The sequence below is a fragment of the Crinia signifera genome, chromosome 1 (assembly GCF_055691185.1).
Source record: "Crinia signifera chromosome 1, ASM5569118v1, whole genome shotgun sequence".
Classification (NCBI taxonomy): Eukaryota; Metazoa; Chordata; class Amphibia; order Anura; family Myobatrachidae; genus Crinia; species Crinia signifera.
Genome location: NC_139217.1, coordinates 454,712,249 through 454,732,569, shown reverse-complemented (window position 1 = coordinate 454,732,569; position 20,321 = coordinate 454,712,249). Strand labels below are relative to the sequence as shown.

General features: G+C 44.1%; 1 protein-coding gene and 1 pseudogene across 6 annotated transcripts in view; one reads left to right on the top strand and one right to left on the bottom strand.

The window, feature by feature from the left end:
- Positions 1 to 227: 227 nt before the first annotated feature.
- ZFR (zinc finger RNA binding protein) overlaps positions 228 to 20,321 on the bottom strand; it is a 55,120-nt gene continuing 35,026 nt past the window's right edge. For 4 of the 6 annotated variants that reach the window (XM_083155048.1, XM_083155054.1, XM_083155061.1 and 1 more), the window contains 5 exons: positions 15,469 to 15,566; positions 14,505 to 14,600; positions 12,859 to 12,970; positions 3,572 to 3,669; positions 228 to 3,148 (listed from right to left, as the gene is read on the bottom strand). In XM_083155048.1, coding sequence (XP_083011174.1) covers positions 2,969 to 3,148; positions 3,572 to 3,669; positions 12,859 to 12,970; positions 14,505 to 14,600; positions 15,469 to 15,566 — 584 coding nt within the window. In that variant the 3' untranslated portion in view covers positions 228 to 2,968. The other 2 variants (XM_083155081.1, XM_083155075.1) reach the window with 2 other exon arrangements.
- Positions 9,404 to 9,521, top strand: LOC146040793 (5S ribosomal RNA; annotated as a pseudogene).

Here is a 20,321-nt window from a genome sequence, read left to right as displayed (position 1 = left end):
TAGGAAAAATGATCTTTCAGTAAATGTGTTGTTCAGACCCTAAAACACTATCAGTTAAGATCAATTTTCATCAATTTAAAAAAATCAATAAAAAAAAAAGCTTACCCATGGTCTAATATCAAATGTGGTTCTAACTCCTAATGAAATGATTATTCAGTGTAAACATAACCGGTCATATTTGAAGTATCTACGGAATCACATGGAAGCACCATCTTCAGAAACATATGTGAAGTCTTATAACCGATTTATTTCACATTTATTCCTGATTTTACATCACACATTTATAAAGGGGAAAATTAAAACCAGGTTAACATTCTCCATGTTCATCTTCTCAGGAACAAACGTGCACACAAGATATAGGAGGAGATTAAGATTGTCCACTTCAGGTTTATTTCACTGCAGATCTGACAGACGGGTTAAGTGGCAAGTAACATGAACAGAATGTTGCAAATGATAGTAAAATTACTGTCTTTATACTCCGTTATTCACGTGAGATGATCCAAGGCCAGGCCAAACTCTCCTTAACACACATCCTGCAAATGAGGCTTCCGGTTACCAGAAGTTACACATCATTGGAATGTGCATCGGGAATCTCCTGCACTTGTGACCTAACTCTTGAAACACACAATTATTTACTTTTGCTTGTGAAATTTGTTTTACATTTTTTGCTTTTCAAATGGAACTAAACAAAGTGTGAGACCTTGTTATCTAGACCAGGGCTGGCCAAACGGTTCCTCGAGATCTACCAATGGTACAACATTGCCCAAATCACCTAGCTGGTGCACAGCTGTATTCATTACTAACTGTCACATTGTCAAACCTGCTGCAGTTATTCCTACTCTAGATCCACAGGTTGCCCGAGATACATGAACAGTTGTCAGATCTTGAGGACAGTTTTGGCCACCCCTGCCGTATAGGAAGTAAGACAGCAGCAGTGGATTCTGCCCTATAGATAAATCAAGATAGAGAAGTCAATTTGATCCATTCTCAAGAACGTACGACTTACTGGTTTCTGGACTCTGCGCCTCCTATTACTCAAGTCTAATGTGAGTAGCAGGTATTAACGCCTCAACTGCCAACACAATTGGCTGGCAGCGGCTCTGGAACTTTGAGTCCCACAACAGCTGGAGGGTCAAAGGTTCTAGGTCTAGTAATGGTTAATAGAAGTTGAAATGAGAGCTGCACAAGGTATAGGAAGTCTGAGATGTATATGGTAACTACACTGAAGATATACGGTCAGAGTTGGGCTCTACTGATGGGAATCCACTGTCCAGAAAGTTCTGAATACAGAATTGTTGATTCTGTGTAATCATGTATTCTGACAAGACCTGTTCCTTGTACAGTCACCACAGGATTACAATGCCAGGGGGACAAGGGGCTCATATGTAAAAAGCATCTTGTCATGGTCAGGAAAGGGGTATATTCCTTTGCCCCCTATATCTTACTAGTATTTGCACAATCTTGGTCTATACACCTACAGAACACACGGTTGCAATGAAACCTGAACATGCAGGAAAACAGGTGGCCTAGTTTTTTGCACCACTTATGTCAAATGCTACCACCACACTGGCTCTATGAACACAGCATCAACATCACACTTGGAAGAGGGTACAACGAAAGCACTAATGACAGCAACATTTCTGATGCCTGCTAGTAAGATCTTCCCAACCCCCTCAATGTAAGGTATGTCCTTATGTAGTGTTTTACAAGATTAACTATGTTCCCTAAATGTGGAGACTCCCTCTGCTTGTATTTGAATTTAAAAAATAACCTTAAAAGTATTTTTTTGTTTTGTTTGCAGGATTCACAGTAACAAACCCACGCTCATTAACCAACCAGTCCGATCGTCTCACTTTCTCCTTAGCTGGATCACTGGGATTGCTGGGTGAAGGTTTAAAAAAGGCGAACCCCCATCACCTGTACACAATTCATCAAAGAAAGAAGTGTCATCATCCCACGCATCAAAACCGTCGCTAGTTCCATGGAATTCCAGGCTTCATTGCGGATGTTCCAGCCCATTAAAATAGCCGCCTGCTTTGAGTGCAGGGAAGGGAACGATCTTCCAGTCGGAGGGAAAAAGTAACCTTATCCTCATAACCCCTTCCTATACACGAAACCCCCAAATAATTTAGCGGGTGACTTCAAAACTATTCTAATGAAAAGAAATTCATGCAATACTGGCAGTATCCGTGTCTGAAGGACAGGTAGACGGTCGCTTTATTCCAACCCCAGCACAACTAAAAGCAAACAAATGAACATTAAGCTGCCTTCGTTACAACTATACAACATGTTGCGACCGGTGCCACAAGATATCTGGAGACACTTATGTTGCGACCGGTGCCACAAGATATCCGGAGACACTTGCTTCTGAGTGCTCAAAACGGAAAATAAAAATGCAAAAAAAAAAAAAAAAAGTCTTCACACATCACATCAATGTGTATCAATTTACAGAAATAAAAACTTAGGAACAGAAGAATTAGTGCGGCATACGCCATATTTAGTAATAAAACGCACAACTAAATGCAGCCCTCGCTTTTCCCCTGCCGCAATCTTTTTTTTTTTTTTCCTCTTTAAATACAACTCAACACAAAACTAAAAGACACAGCTGGAAAATTAAATACTACAACTATTAGGTAAAAGGAGACACGTCACTGGTGGTAGGGTCCAGTGCTTTATATGTACCCTATATATACTGCACATCTATCCACAAAAGCTGCACCTCCTGGTGTTTCCCAATGGAATAGTACTACCAACGCAAGTCGCTTCTAACTTGAAATCAACTATACAAATATTTAAACCTATTAACAACTACAGAGACGACGCATCGGGTCTGGAGCAGGGTAACCACAAGACACCATAGGTTGGATCAGGACACGTAACCCTGCAGCAGACGGGATGAAAGGCCTCTGTCAGTGGAAATGTATTTCTCAGGGGGTAGAGTGCCAGAGTCTGTATCGTTCGTGTTCTTTTAGAAGTTGTCGTAATCCTTTTTATCCTTCTTTCCTTCGGCTTCGAAGCTGTCCACGCCGTCGCTGTCTCGCCTTCTCTTGCGGTTGTTGTGAATGTTAAAGCGCTGGTTCATCTGAGACAGTGGATCCATGCCGAGGACCTTATGTATTTGTCGGAACGCGAGCAGCCTGAGTGCAAACTGTCCGGGAGGAAGGGAAAGTAGGAAAGTCAGATTCAGGTGGGGATCAAAATGCAAAGACATTTAAAAGACTGGGAGATTTATATACATAAGAGAGGGCTGGGGCGTTTTAAGAGAGGAGGCGGGACCTTGTGCTGGCTCCTCCCCTCTGCAGACATATGGCCGCTGTGCCATTTCCCCAGGATATCTGTACTGCGCATGTGCAAAACATACAAAAGAATGGCCACAGCTCCATTTTCCAGGTGATCTCTAGAGAACTGATGCCGCAGTCAGCGCAGGACTACGAAAGTAAGTAGTCAAGAAACAAGTGCAGCGCGTGTGTCCCATGTACTCAGTGTGCACACACTGCACCCATTATAAATAAGACAGAGCCACATCCAAGAACACATAGCGGTGACGCACTTGCAAGTAGAGAATTGTTACCTGTGCACTGGAAGTAATATCCTCTCGTTGCTGATTCGTCATAGTAGCTAAAGTGTCATACGGATCTTTTTCACAGGGGTCAAGTAAGCCTGGGCCACCTGGAAGACAGGAAGAAGGGAACCAAACTCCGTTAGAGGTCATTCATGTTGATTTACCAAAGTTGGGACAAACTTCGTAACGTGCTACATCGTTCTCTCACCAAATTAGGGGATACTTAAATCAAGGGGTAAAGAGCGCAGTCAAGGTGTTGGATACATAGTTTGACTTCTGCACAAATTGGAAAGGCTGCTACCTCTATCTCCTCACATAAGGGGAGACCCCATGTTACCCATGTCTGTCAACCCGCCCGGCAGAAGGCAGACATAACATTTCAATCAGAAGCTGCTTGTGCGTCCTATTCATATTTGCAAGACGTTATTTAACAAAAATAATAATAAAAAAGGTCTCCTACAGATACAAGTCGCGTGATCTCCGTGTGACTTGAACCTCAAGAGTTATGTTCAGTACAAGTTATGCAATGACTAACAACTTACATCATAAAAAGGTAAATTGTAACATTCTCGGTGACAGGGCGGGTAGGCTATTGGCTAGGAAGCTAAGGGGTAGGAGAGCCAAAGAAAAGATCCACATGTTATACTCAGAACATGGTACGAAAATTTATGACCCGGACGAGATAGCCAATGTCTTTGCGACATACTACTCTAAGCTCTACAACCTACAGGGAGATCCCTCCACCCCCCAGCCTGAGGCAGGGGAAATAGAAAATTTCCTTGACAGAGTCTCCCTGCCTTCCCTGTCACCAGAGGCCCAGTCGTCCCTGAATGCCCCCTGGACCTCGGAGGAGGTTCAGTGCGCCATTGACTCCCTCCCAAGAGACAAGGCACCTGGACCTGATGGCTTCCCATCAAATTTCTATAAAACATTTAAATCCCAACTATCCCCTATACTTGTCGAAGTTTTTAACGAGGCCTCGGAAACTAAGCATTTCCCCTCAGAAATGCTTGAATCCCGTATAGTCACCATACCCAAACCAGGTAAATCTCCTGCCTCGGCCCAAAACTATAGGCCCATTGCCCTGCTTAATTCGGACTTAAAGCTCTATGCCAAACTCGTTGCAAATCGGATAAGCCCTCTCCTCCCCTCCTTCATTAAGAACGATCAGGTCGGTTTTGTCCTAAACAGACAGGCCCCAGATAACACCCGCAGGGTGATAGATATTATTGATCACTGCACGGCAGAACAGACCCCCCTACTGGTCCTGTCACTAGACGCCGAGAAGGCATTTGATAGGCTCCACTGGGGCTTTATGCAAACGACCCTGGAGAGGTTTGGCTTCCAGGGCCGCATATTAGACTCCATATTGGCCCTTTACTCGCAACCCTCCGCCAAAGTATTCACCAATGGCTGCACATCGAGGAGCTTCCAAATCACCAATGGCACTCGCCAAGGGTGTCCCCTCTACCCTTTAATATTCGCCCTCGCAATTGAGCCACTAGCTGAACGCATTAGATGTGAGGACTCCATTCTAGGCCCTAGAATCGGCAATCTTTCCCATAAGATAAGCTTATTTGCAGACGATGTTCTGTTATGTATCATAGACCCCATAAACTCTCTTCCCACCCTGCATAGAGTCCTACAGGAATATGCCGAAGTCTCCTACTATAAGCTCAACACCAGTAAAACGGAGGCCCTGCCGCTGGGCCTCCCTCCAGACCTGGTCTCCCAGCTGAAAGAAAACTATAACTACTCCTGGCAGCCCTGCTCTTTAAAATACTTAGGAATTCAATTGGCCCCTGGTAAACGTATCATTGAATGCAATTACAACCCCTTGCTAAAGGCATTCACAGATTTAACTAAAGAATGGATGCTACACGAGGTCTCTTGGCTGGGGAGAATTGCGGCTGCCAAAATGGTTCTCCTCCCAAAGCTAATGTACCTCTTCAGGTCCATCCCAAGATTTCCCCCGAAGTCCGTCCTTCAAAGGTTCAATCGGCTGGTGACTAGATATGTCTGGAGGGGGGCTAAGCCTAAGATAGCAAAGAAAACCCTAATAAAACCCAAATCAGAGGGAGGTGTGGCATTTCCTGACTTAGAGCGCTATCACGCTTCCTGCATCCTAAACCAAATTAGGGATTGGATGTCACCTCTTGACCAGAAACCTTGGGTAGCCCTGGAAAGCTCCTACCCCCATTCCATCCCTCTAACGGAATTACTATGGCTACCCCCTACGATATCGCGTAAACTTGCTGCAAAGTGTAAATCTATCCAGGTAACACTGGAAGCCTGGCATAAAGTAGTGGACTCCACAGACGGGGCAACCCTACCGGCTCCTCACCTGTCACTTAAAACCCTTAAGTCCCTAATCCCTATACCGCAGCTGAGCAGATGGGTGGCTCAGGGTATATCCTCAGTGGGCGATCTCTATAAAGGGGGACACCTCAGCTCATTCGCTGATATCCAGAACACTTACAACATCCCAAAGCAGGACTTTTTTATATATTTACAAATAAGAAACTGGCTCCAGACACACCTGCCGGCATCGGCCCAGCCCCCTCTCCTCCCTACATATCTTAAAAACTTAGTGAGTGCCCCGTCCCACAAAGGAGGAATCTCTAAATGGTACGCCCAGCTCGCCCCAGGACCAGAGGGGAATAAATCACTTGCCCAAATACAGTGGGAAAGAGACTTACAAATCTCTCTTTCAGAGGAGGACTGGGGCGATGTTCACAGGTCGTGCTTTAAGATATCGCGCTGCCTACACCACTCTGAAATGTTCTTTAAACTCATCCACAGGGCATACTTCACCCCGGAGAGGCTACATAGGATATGGCCGACCACCACAAACCTCTGTTGGAGGAAATGCGGCTCGGTTGGAGACATTATCCATGTATTCTGGAAGTGCCCGGCTCTGCGGCCTCTCTGGGAGGAGGTGTTTCTCCTGATAGGGTTTATACTCTCCCGCCCCATTGCCGCAAACCCAGCTCTGGCACTGCTTCACATTATCCCACCCTGTTTCTCTGCCGCGGACAGATACTTAATTGGACATGTGCTCATAGCCACCAAAGCCATGATCGCCAAACAGTGGAGGTCAGAGGTCATACCGACAATAGACTCCATTCGTAAAAAAATCCACAAACACTATACCTTTGAAACCGCTGGTGCGAAATACTCCTCTGCAGCAAACTCTATTCTGATGAAATGGTGGGGATGGTCCCTTTACTGTGACAGGGTGGGTACCACTAACCTGTTAAGCAATCCCTCCTCTGAGGACTAAAGCACAACTATACCTTTGCCCACGGTCGGCTCTAAGCCTTAGCCCTACAGTACATATTGTACCCCCGTATGCCTCTAGAGTCAGATGGTCCACAGATTGATGTAAACACTGGTATGCCTTTGCTTTTCTAGATCAGAGATGTCTACTTGTTCAAATTTGACTGTTATTAGCTAGGCAATTTGATGCGATTGCTCTCTGTATCTCTACTGTGCCTTTGTTTCCCCCCCCCCCCCTTCCCCCTTTCTGTACCCCTCCCCCCCCCATACAAAATGTCTTTCAGACGAAATCTTACAATAAAAATTGAATGTGAAAAAAAAAGGTAAATTGTAGGTGACCTTTTATATTTAGTGTATGATTAATTAAAAATGTAGCTCGGGACACAAATCTTATTGTTTCTCAAGTTTAAAAGAAGTTTTGTAAATAAATTATATTTACACCTGTTTCTCGTATTAGTGCCTTGGACGTACATCCACCAATGAGCGAGGGGAGTAAGCTTTCACCACAGGGGGAACTTTAGATACGGCCAGGTAAGCTTGTCTAATCGGAACACGAATCCAACTCTCCAGCCCTGCTGAGCATCATCCATACTGGACTAACAGAGAATCTGACTTCCGCATAGAAGCACTTCTGTCCACATAAAAAAATAGAAACGGGGCAGACTAGATGGGCCAAGTGGTTATCTGCCATCCCATTCTGTTTTCTCCTCTTAGTACAAGAGTTGGTGCAGTCATCAGCATCCTTCCACCAGATGCTCAACAGAGGGAGTAGGCCTTCCAGGCAGCGCAGTTGTACTCCATGTCTGGTTGTGACATGACCTCAGAATCAGAAGCTACGGTGTTAGTGCCCTCAGCCATGGACGGCTTCTCTGTGCCAGTAGAATCCCTATCACATTGACTGTAGAGGCACTCCTAAATCTGCAATTTTAAGCAAGGTTTCTAAGCAGGCCTCCATATCAAGCATAATGTGTGAGGTAGTAAGATGATTGGCATAAAAAATAACTTTTATTAGAATTCAGTCACGGTGAACAAGCCTCTACGGCGAAACACGTGTCCACTGACGCACCTAGGACCACCCCCTGACGTCACTCCACACCCGGAGCCTGTCTATCCGCCGCAAGCCACGGGCGGATCACCCGGCCACCTCTACACAGCCATTCACGCTGTAATTCTTGGCAGACGCAGCCTGACTCAGGGACCCACCCAGACTGAGTCCTCGACATCAGCGGGTTATCACCCGCCAGGTACCGGCACCCCACACGGCACCCTACCCTATCTAATTTCTGTGGGATCTCCCACCTACAGCTTTACTTTCTTTTGCTTACTTATTAGACTGCTTTAGTAATTAGTAAGCTCTATTCATGTATTAGACTGCTCCTCTCTTTAAAACGGACCCCTGTATCTCCTCTCCACCAATCATTTATTAAAAAACTGGGGCACAAGGGAGGATTACCCTCTAAAGGAGTAGCGTACATTATATCCGCCGCAGAGAACCACACATGAATTATCCATTTTACAACCTATTTGCTCTGTGTGCACATATCACTGCGAACAGATTATCTTGAATGATTTATTGTGATATTAACCTGTACCACCTGTGTCTGCATATATCTGCATGTGAGGGTTTGTCTTAAATGCACTATCGTTAACATTTGCCCCTGCCTAATACACTGCTGGCTTGCCATGTTTCTGGATCTATTACTGTAACCTGATTTACGTTGCAAACTTCTTTATTTGTGTAGTTTAAAATTGACGCCTCAACGTGAACCCCACTGATTGGATATCCAATCAGGCAGATGCATACAGGATTGGCTTCAATTAGTTATAGTGTGTTCATTCCCAGTACACTGTGTCAGTGACAGTCTGTTTTTGCTTGTCACCCCAACTCTACTGTGCAAATCGCAATCCCATACATCTAGTGCTTTTCATCCAATATATGTGCGCTTCAAATATACATCGAGTGATTTTTATTGTACGGTCTCTCAACCCTGTAATTGTTTTCCAGGTCTGTCTGATCCGCATAACCACATAATTTGTGGCCCAATATATTTAATAGCATTTATGTTTGCCTGTTTTTTCAACCTCCATAGGTGGCTCTGTACCCTCTTGTGACCACCTTGGGACCAATAACCATCATTGTTTTCCCTCTGTGACACGTACCCCACAGAACTGTACCACACAACCCCCGGATCGAATCTGGTGTTAAGTGTCAATCCATCATTCTCACCAGTTGACAAATCGGATAGGGGGCACATACCAACTTTCTCTTTGGATATTTTCTCATTTCTTTATCTCCTTTTATTGAATTGAGCACAACCAGACTATTACTCTCAACCTCCATCCAATTTATTCTATATGATGGAGGGTAGTAGAAGGGTCTGGTCACTGCAATAAATTCAGTGCTCTGTACTCTTCTATATCGTTGCTCTCTCATCCCTTGGCATACTTGACCCGTCCTGCAATACCTTGAGTATCAGGCCGTGGTCACTCTGTGTCTCTGGAAAGCAGAAGCAATTTATGGTCCCAAATGTCAGTCCTGTGTCGTTACATCCAATACACTAAGTATACGACCATACACCACTGGGCCGCCTGATCTCGTCCGATCTCAGTAGCTAAACAGTGTCTGGCCAGATCAGTACCTAATCGGGCGACTGATAGGGAAGATCTGGTGTCGTATGAACAACGGAACACCCCGAATATCAGGCACGACACCAATGACCATTTTCTCCTGTTCTGAATTAACTCTAGTAATTCTATATATTTTTTCTGTCCATCCATTTTTTCTGTCCTTTATTTATAATTTTTTCATAACTCAGTCTACTGACTAGTTTAGAAGTACCATTTCCGTGTACCTCCTCAGCATTTACCCCATTAAGGGAATTCTCACGGGTTGAACACATTTTTTCAACCTTACAGGGGGTGGTCCCCTCGGTGTTAAACATTTTTGCCTAGTCTATGTGACACTATATTGTATACTTATACTGTGATGCACCATTGTAAAATTGTATTCACTTGATATGTTTCATTCATTTATTTTTGACGCCAACCTTTTTTAAGTGAATTCTAATAAGTTATTTTTTATGCCAATCATCTTACTACCTCACACATTATAATTCGAAGAAGAGTGCCCCAAAAACCTAGTTTTGTTCTTCCTTTGTCTTTCTCTGGACACCCTACTCTCTATCAGCTTCACTGCTGAACCTTTGGGAGCACCACCAACCTAGTACCACTGAAAAGTCACACTGGTTGTATGTTGGTATCCTTATTGATTGCTTAAATCATTATATCCTTATAATTGTTACTTTACTGTCATTCCTTTGCTTGTGACGATCCACCCCAACTCTTTGAAACTCCATATCAAGCACCCAGGTAAGAGTCAGAAGAGAGTATGACCACTTCTGTGATTATTCAAAGAATCCTTTCTGAGGCATGGACTAACCCCTAATAGGTGCTTACAGGTATCTAGGCAAATTGTTTAAATCTGCTACCTCCTGCAACTTGGGCAAGATAGCAGTTTTCTCCTCCAGTTGCTGCCCACATTGTCTGACCTGTTAGATACTACTGTCCCTATTCCGAATACCGCTTCCCTTCAAGATCCAATGTATGGGCAGCTGGATAGCTTAATCTAGGCCATGATAATGCAGATGCTTGTACACTCCCTGGCTTCATATAGGTTTAAGTGGCCATGGCTAGTAGCCACTGGGCAGAGAGGCTAAAGGATGCCTCCGTTTTAGAACACAGATGAGCTAATGCCTCAAGTGGGGAATATTAAGATGGTGAGCTCGAACCTCCATGGGGAGGCGGTTATTGACACGATGAAGGAAGACTTTTGCTTTTCACTGATGTTTGGAAAAGGACACATACACAGAGCAGAGGCATAGTTTTCTCAGGGATACACTGACGCTTTGGAAGAGACCTCTGGTCCTGCTTAAATCTCATCTAATACCTTGCCCTAAGGAGAAAGCCCAAAGCGGGACCAGCTCCCGCAGGGCACAATCTAAGACTGCCTGGGAGGGAAAGTAAAAAGGGAGGAGTCAGCCCACACACTCAATTTAATTTCAAGTGCCCATGCTCCCAGCGGTCACCCTTCTATTCCCCACTGTTACTCCAGTGGATGAAGGAGAAACACAAGCTTTCTTGGGAATCCGTTCGCTCCTTTCTTAACTTCAAGGTCATCATCCCCATTCTCTAAAAGTTACAGGTTTAGACGCCAACCTCTTCATTGTCGGCTTTTCCCAACCTATCTTTAATCTGCAGGTGCTGAAGAGGAATCTGCAGATCCCCAGATTTGACAATGAGACTGCATCTTGGGCCATGGAAACCGGGGATTTTATGACAGCTTGGGACATCCAGGCTATTTACACATACCCTCTAAAGTCAGCCACCAGCACTTATTCAGATTTGCAGGGTGGTCCAGATCACCACCGATTTCAGGCATTGCCCACGGCACCTCATGAATTCATGGAGTCTCCCTTCAAGCAGACCAGATTCAAGCCCTGCAATCCAAGATTTATAAACTCTCCGGTCATTGTCTGCTGTTGATCCACTCCTGCAGGCAAATCCTGGATTTTTTGGTCTCCACATTCTACTTGGTGGAGTATGCCCAGTTTCACTTCCGCACTCTTCAACTGAAAATTCAACCACAGTGGAATAAGTCCTATGTGCATCTCAGGGCACAGATGTTCATTTCCTCAGAGGAGGTTCGTCACTAACTCTTGAGTTTTCTGCAATAGTCCCACCTGGACAATGGCCGCTCACTTTTGGTTCCAGGAGTGGGTACTGTCCACCACCTACGCCAGGCTTCAGTAGTCGTGGGTGGTGGCTCGCCATGTATTGTTCCAGGGGCAGAGGTTGGCCAACTATCCATCAAGGTCCTACAACTCAGGACGGCGCTTGCAGTCAAGGCGCCATGAAGTTCAGCAGCATTCTCTCCCGGACAGTCACTTTCTAGCTATTGCAGTCCATTTCGGTGAGTGGACTTAACATCCACACGTTTTCTAGTAACTGGTCTGTTGCTGGGGCCTACCTGACATAGATATGATGGTGTCTAGGTACAACCACCAACTTGCAGAGATTGGGTTCTCCAGAAGTGACCTGAACCAAAGCGTACTACCCAGAAACCTCCTTTTCTTAGAATTTATCACCACTTTTGGTGGATGTAGCCAAAGGCTTTAAAAGATTTGTACATTATGGTTAATCTATAGATATAAGAAGTTAATAGGCCCGGGAAACCACCAAGAAAAACAGTACACATTAGGCTGACTAGCGATTTCCTTTTGCACTGTAACAACCCCGATTGGCGATACACACTAAAAAAGACAAAGGGTGAAATAGTCCCAAGACGTAGTCAATCTTTGCAGCCACAAGTTGGAAGAGACCACAAACGACGTCCCTGCTGGTTAGACTTGGCAGAAGAACAAACTTGTTGGCGCTGGATTTGTTGTCACAAATTGGTTTGGCAGATGTCTCCGTCAAAATTCAGTGTATATGAAAAATAGATAAAAATGCAATGGGTCAGAGAAAGTAATTCACTAAAGGGGTATCTAGAGTCACTGAGATAACCCTTTAGTGAATTACTTTCTCTGACCCATTGCAGTTTTATCTATTTTTCATATACACTGAATTTTGACGGAGACATCTGCCAAACCAATCGGCGATACACACTAGCCCAATGACATGGACGACAGAGCGATACCTCCTTCCATTCTTCATTGCACTGCACCGAATCGCATTCAACTACTTCTGCTTGGCCGCGCGGCACAGCAGACCAGAAAAGGCTACATGTGAAGCACAGGAGCACGCAATTGGGTGTACACATTAGGTGATATACACAATCTATCATCCTGATCAGGTAAATCGTGCCGGTATTGGCCTAATGTGTACCAGGCTTAACACGTGTGACATTACTTTTAAAAAAAAAACTATTCATCAGCAAACACGGCTTCCACTACAAATGTCCTGCTCAATCCCAAAGAAATGGGCAATACCTAGTAATGACCGAACAGGTTTACACTTACCCTTTAGGATGATTCCAGATGAAATGCACTCAAAGACTCTCCTCAAAGCATCCCCGGGGCTCTGAGGGCCAGAAGAGCTGCTTATTGCCTTCTCTACCAACAGTTCCATGGCCTTGAAAAGACAGTAACCAAAAAATGTTTTGGATTCATTGTGCAGAGTTATGGACAGAACACACGCACTCCAGTAAACTCATGTAGGAGTGTATTACTGTGATAATAACAGACACCTGAGAGCCATCTACAGTATTACTCTTACAACTGCACATAAGGACAGGACACTTTTTATGGCATGTTGACCGTTTCACTGTGTAATGAGCTCTCACAAGTAAGTTCTGAACTGCAGCCCTCGAGCACCGCTGCCTGGTCATGTCTTGTGCAGGTGGGAGAATTACTAACCCAGCAATACAAGATTAACCTGTGCAAGATGAAAGCAATCCACATAACATGACATACCGGTGTTATCTGGGAACCATTGGTACAAAATGTACAACTATAATACAGTATATACGGTTAGAATGTGTACTAATAAGTAATACTTTTGACTACTACTTTTAGTGCATTGGATGTTGAACCTACGAAGCCATTTGTTCTATTTAAATCAATCTACTGAATATTAGCTAAGAGAACCAGTGCTGCATGAAGCTATATTCTGAGAGATAAAACTATATAATTTAGGCAAACACCTGTACTTACAAACATTAAGGGCCTTACATAACAGTCTGCAAGATGCAGTTTATTGCATTTCAACCACTAGCCTGGCACAGTTGCATGAGAGGCACCCACGCTATGATGTGTATTCCCTGTCACTGATGCATCTGACCATTGCAGGCACGCCAACCAGCGCGCTGTTGGAATCTAATCTACTAGCTCTGACCAGCCGCTGGCCCCAGTCTCTTCCTCGCGGCTGGAGTACAGTAGAACTTTGCTTCATCTGTGGCTACAGGAAGACCGTAGGATCCATGTACTTAAACCTTAGAGATAAAGTGGACGGAGATAAAGTACCACCAAATCAACCCTTAAAGACCCCAGACATTAGGTAGACTTGTCCTAAGAACCCAGAGAGCTCACTAAAATTATGCACTTAACGTGTCCATTTTCTTTACATGTGATAAATCGCATGCAGTAGATGTGATAAATATAAATACAGATTTATGTGATAAATCGCATGTAGATCACATGTAAGATTTTTCATATTGCAGAATTGAAAAACCATATTCAAAAGACGGGGCTGCTGCGGATTGGCTGACAGAGCGCTCAACCAATCCGCGTCTGCCCAGTGTTTTGAATAGGATTTTTGCATTTTACCCACTGCAAACTGCTCCCCACCTGCCAGACCCCACTCAGTATCGGATGCAATACATCACGGGTGCTTAGCACCCACAATGTGCCACTGAGGACAGAGTTTGAGAACCCCTGGGCTGCGGATTTAAAAAATATATATTTAAATTGGAAGAAAAAAACTGGAATTATGCGCAAGCATTTATCACACAGATGATTAAGAACAGCCATATATACGATTTATATAGAAGACGTGTACTTCTCCTTTAAGACAGGATTGCTTACCTAACCAGCATTGCCATTTCCTGTCTCTTCAGATACGTAAATCAACCATAATATAAGGCAAATCACAATAACAATATACATACCCAACTTGGGAAATCAGACCACGTGGGCACACGTTGGCACAAGTCACGCAGGATGCGGATGATAATTACGCAGGATTGTAACCCATTGGCTCTAGCCTTGTGTGCGAGAATAAAAGAAAGTTACTTACACAAGTAAAAAACACGAGGAGACTAAAATACCGGGTTGACTGGAAGCGCAATGCGTGAGCTTCCAATGTCGCTGGTATTTTAGACTTATCAATACTCAAAACAGAACGGTCAAGTTGCACAAACTAGACTTCGTGATTTCCTGTAAACTTTGACTTCTAAGCCTTGTAGACACAAAAGGATTTAATCAAAAGCACAATAGAAAAGAACAAAGCTCTAAGCAAATAATATAAAAATAAAAACCATAAACAAAAAAACAAACAAAAGAAAAAACAACCCCCCTCCCCAAAAGGTAGGGACTGAAAGGCGGCCAGAATCTGTTTGGTGTTGTGCTGTTACTTTGTCATTGAGAAAAAGTCACATAACCAAATAGGTCCTTGGTACCTTTCACTTCCTACACTGGCAATATAACAGAAGGTCCTTTTAAAAGCTAAAACAGGAAGCAGTTAACATGTATTCCAATTGTTAAGCAAAGATACTATGCAGCCTTATGGAAATATTACAGGTTTACAACACCTTTTACGATGGGGACACTGTAAAAAAAACCAGCGAGTTAGTCTTTAAGGACTACTCGATGACCAGAAAAAAAAAAAGAAAAAACCACAATCATAAAATGAAGCAAAATGAAAACAGAAAACCTAAAACAAACAAAAAAAAGTAGCAATAAAAACAGCAGGATGTATGTAGTAAACAATTAGGAATTTTCCGTTCACATTTTTTTCTGGTCATTTAAAATTTAAAGATTAACGTCACCACGGACAAGCGGACAAATTATACATTGATCGTGCTATTCTCTCATAAGGCTACAAGAAGAAAAAGTAAAAATGATTTTGCGAACCTGGAACCACTTAGCGTGGCGTAGGGCAGCCAGAGCGTCAAGGCATTTTTGCCTCTCCAAGACGTCCGGTGGGTCTTTCACCATACTCGAGGTTACATCTAAAAATGAATTGAATTGGCAAAAGTGCAGTGAGGAACGGGTGTTTGACCAGGTGAGCAAGACACATCCTTTCATATAGCTACAGTGTCACACAAGCCATTCAGATGACAATTACTAATGCACCCTAGAGTTGCAACGGAACCATTGCACGATGCCCCGGGAGGTTGGAAGAAAGTTGATGGAATAGTCATTCCCGTCTACAATATTGGTGAGCAGAGGGGGGCCGCCTAAATGCACAATGGGAATCACCGGCTTTCAGCAGCCTTGAATGTGTTGGTGAAATAAAGGTTTCTACTCCGGCAAATTGTATGTTCAAGGAAGGATGGTTGTCCACAATGCACTAGACCAAAGATCACGAAACAAGAGGATGCAGAAATCCACAGTAGCAGGGTACACCTCTATCTCCTGAGTGTTTTGCACGGACAATCTGTATGCTCTAGTACGAACATTGTTCGGTAACAAAAAATAAATTACAAATTTTTGTTTTGGGGGGGTGGGGGTGGATTTTTGCATCCGTTGTACATTGGTTTGATCAACCCCTTTTAAAGTTCAGCTCAAGAACACTTTAGCAATATATAATGAAATTAAAAGGAATCTCCACACAAATGTGTGTTTTGAAAAATGTGTAGCTTCCAAACTGATAAAAAGATGACCTGCAAACTAATTGACGGTTGTTTAAATCGAAAAAAAAAAAAACCAAAGGGCTCAAGTTGCTTCTAACCTATCGGCTTCAGATCCGGAGATTGCAGCTGAAATGTAAATCCTGACCCAGTCCAGAAGCTCCGTGTCCACTATTCCTTTGCAAGTTCCTACTCTAGAACTTGTCAGGCAGCGCAGGAATTATTCCATCGCTACCTGCAAAACTGTTTAACGTTATTATGGCGGGGAAGCTGGTCCATTTTTGAAAAATGAGAGTGGAAAAATGAATGACGTTTGCAAACCATCTAATTATCAGGTCGAAAGGAACGCTTCAAAATACAAATTTGAGTGGAAATTTCCTTTAACTGGATTTCTAAAATGCCCTTGGAAAGATATAAGAGGTTCATCTGTGAAAGGAATGCGGTGCCCACACTATTTCATGCTTCCGTTTGGGAGAAAAAGCTCGTACACAAGTCATAGCCAACGGTAGAGAAAAATAAAATAAATGTAACGCTTAAAAAAAGTGACATTTTCTACCTGTTTTACCTATAGCCGACAAACAGACCATTCCTGGTTTGCCTTTCAAGTAGCTCACAGCGAAAACAGTCGTTGAAACACATAACCAAAAGAAAAATAGTGTGAACACTGCTTACATTTCAGAGGTATGGGGGGGGGAGGGGGGGAGGAGAGATGCCTGCACTATGCAACCAAGTACCCTCCTAACGGATTTATACATAAGCAAGGCTGGTGTGACACTGAGCTAAGAGACCTTGGTCAAAAATCCTTCCGATGTCATGGCAGCAATTCCTGGCAGGAACCAATTCTCTGCTACAAGGCTTTAGAGGAAAAGCTATAAAGGATGAAAGAACACACAGACATACATGTACTTGCTGCTGCTGGAGAGGCGCAGCAGCAAGGGTTAAACCGTTTCAATACCAGGTCAAATGGATCCGCAATTAAGGAGACTTTGTTTTCCCCAGCGACCGATCTGGAAATGGGAAGCGTACACATGCAGAAATGACTCCTTAGCTACATTTATTTATACAGAAAGCCTTCGCGGTATTAGGTGCAAAATCTCATCATCATCAAGGAAGCAGAGTTACAAAACGGCCATTGCTCAGTCAGAGGAGGAGGAGGAGATCTGCATGGTGTCTCAGATATGCAGGAGGGTTTAGTGACGCCAGCACCTGATCCATACTAGGTCAGACAAACGACTCTTTTGTTTCCTTTATTTGGGGAGGGAGAACGAAGCATGCAGGCCAACAGATCGAATCCACATTCTCCAATATACTAGTCAAATAAAAAGAACTACGGTTCTGGGAAGAGACAAATTCATTAATTACCACAGGACGGGGAAATGCTCATTAAGGGCCATCAATTACACTGCATCTATTGGAAGTGATAATTGCAGACTGCAACTTGCCCCGGTCACCAGCTTAGGAAACAAACGTCATTCTATCTGACCTACATAGCGACAGCACCAACATACTGCGGACACTGATCATGCGGCCTCCAATCTCACAGCTGGTCAGGGTCTCCGTGGCGATACACAACATAGCCAACACTGGTGTCACGTCATTTCATTTAAAAGATGCAAATAGTTCATTCAAAAACATCGGATTATACTTACCGATAATTCCTTTTCTTCCTAGAGACCATGGCAGCCATCACATTGGGATATCGTCCCATTCCTTGAGTTAGACAGGTTACTTTTTTCCCAGGCTCCTCCCTCTTGGGTATATATCCCTGCTCCTCCCCTCTCCTGGTGTCTTTTCGAGTGTCTCCTTCCTCTCTGGGAAAAAAGAACATAAGGGAGGGCAAATAATGGCTGCCATGGTCTCTAGGAAGAAAAGGAATTATCGGTAAGTATAATCCGATGTTTTCTTCTACGATCCCATGGCAGCCATCACATTGGGAATACCAAAGCTAGATACACGGGAGGGCCCAGTCAAGTTATAATTCTTTTAATTATCCATCACACCATGTAATACTTGATCCCCAAATTGAGGGACAGACACATTTACTTCATAATGTCTAGAAAACGTATGAACTGAGGACCAAGTAGCAGCGTCACACAAGTCCTTTATCGACGCCTTCGCCTTCAAAGCCCACGAAGTCGACGTAGCCCTTGTGGAGTGTGCCGTGACAATTGCTGGAACTTCTCTTCCCTCCAATTTGTACACGAATACAATGACTTCCCTGATCCATCTTGAAATGGTTTGCTTCGTAGGAGTCAATCCCTTCCTTGACCCCTCAGGGATTATAAATAAACTCTTTGCCTTCCTGATCTCCTCTGTTCTCTTGAGATAAGTAGTAATACTCCTTACTACATCCAAATTGTGCAAGACCATCTCTTCCTCATTCTTGGGTTCTGGATAAAACGTTGGCAGAGAAATTTCTTGGTTCAAATGAAATTCAGAAATGACTTTGGGGAGAAAATGAGGATTGGTTCTAAGAACAATTTTATCAGGAAGAATCTTCAGATATGGCTCTTCTGCCCATAGCGCTTGGAGTTCACTGACTCTTCTCGCTGAGGTGATGGCGACCAAAAATACGGTTTTCCAATTTAAGTGCTTTAATGAGATCTCTGCTAACGGTTCAAAAGGTGGATTCATCAGAGCTTTTAATACTAGATTTAGGTCCCAAGAAGCAACCAGAGATCTAATTGGAGGTCTCATCCTCTTGATCGCATTCCTGAACCTAATAATCAGTTGTTCCTCCGCCAGTCTTCTCTCTAATAAGACACTTAAGGCTGAAATCTGAACCTTCAATGTTGAATTAGCCAGACCATCTGCGAACCCCTTGTAAAGGAACTGTAAGACATCAGCAGTTGTAACTTCTTGTATTGCCTCCATTGACCCTCTCCAGTTGAGAAACGCTCGCCAGACCCTATAATAAGCCACAGACGAAATCTTCTTTCTTGCTTGAAGCAACAGAGAAATCACTTGGTCCGAAAGACCCTTCTGCCTCAGATGGCCCCGCTCAATCTCCACGCCGTCAAAGCTAACCCTGCGGGATCTGGATGTAGCAGCTGCCCCTGCATCAGAAGTTCTGGGACCACCGGCAATGTCCAAGGTTCTTGAACTGCCATTCTCAGCACTGTTGTAAACCATGCCCTCCGGGGCCAAAAGGGAAGAATGACTATCACCTCTGTCCCATCGTCCATTATCTTCCTTAGAACCTTGGGAATTAGTGGAAACGGAGGAAACACGTACCCCAAACTGCACGTCCACTGGACGGAGAAAGCATCTATCGCTGCTGTCTGGGGAAGAGAGTATCTGGAGAAGAATCTGTTCACCTTCTTGTTTAAGTGTGTCGCCATTAGATCTACTTCCGGCACCCCAAATCGGCTGATCACTTCTCTGAAGACTCTTCCGTTCAGCTCCCATTCCCCTGGGTGCACCTTGTTTCTGCTGAGGAAATCTGCCAGAATGTTCTGCTCCCCTGGGACATGAATGGCTGTTAACGACTCCACGTTCTTTTCCGCCCAAGATAGTATCCTTGAGAGTACTGTCATGAGCGACTTGCTCCTGGTTCCCCCCTGGTGATTTATGTAGGCAACCACCGAGGTATTGTCGGACAAGATTCTTAAATGTGTTCCCATGATCGTCTGGGAAAAGTTTCTCATCGCTCTCCATACGGCCTCTGCTTCTCGCCAGTTTGACGAGTTTGCACTCTCTTTCGCCTTCCACGTGCCTTGAATTGTCTCTCCTTCGCAATGAGCTCCCCAACCTAGCTGACTCGCGTCGGTTGTGATTAACCGGAATCTTGGTGACTGTAGTGATGTCGCCTTGTCTTCCAAAGCTTCTTTGGCCCACCAATGTAGAGACCTTCTTGCTTCTGCAGACAGATTTATCTTCCTTGTTACGGAGACCCTTTTCTTTAGAAGCGGTAGGATTGCCCACTGCAACTCCCTCATTCTCCATCCCAGAGTTACTAACACTTTTGTGAAGACCCTCGGAGAGGCCGCAAGGCCGAAGGGCAGACACGTAAATTGGTAATGCTTCCCTTTTATGCAAAACCTGAGGTACTTCCGATGCAGCTGATGTATTGGAACATGATAGTAGGCATCTTTTAGGTCCAGGGACACCATGAAGTCCCCTCTTCTTATTCCT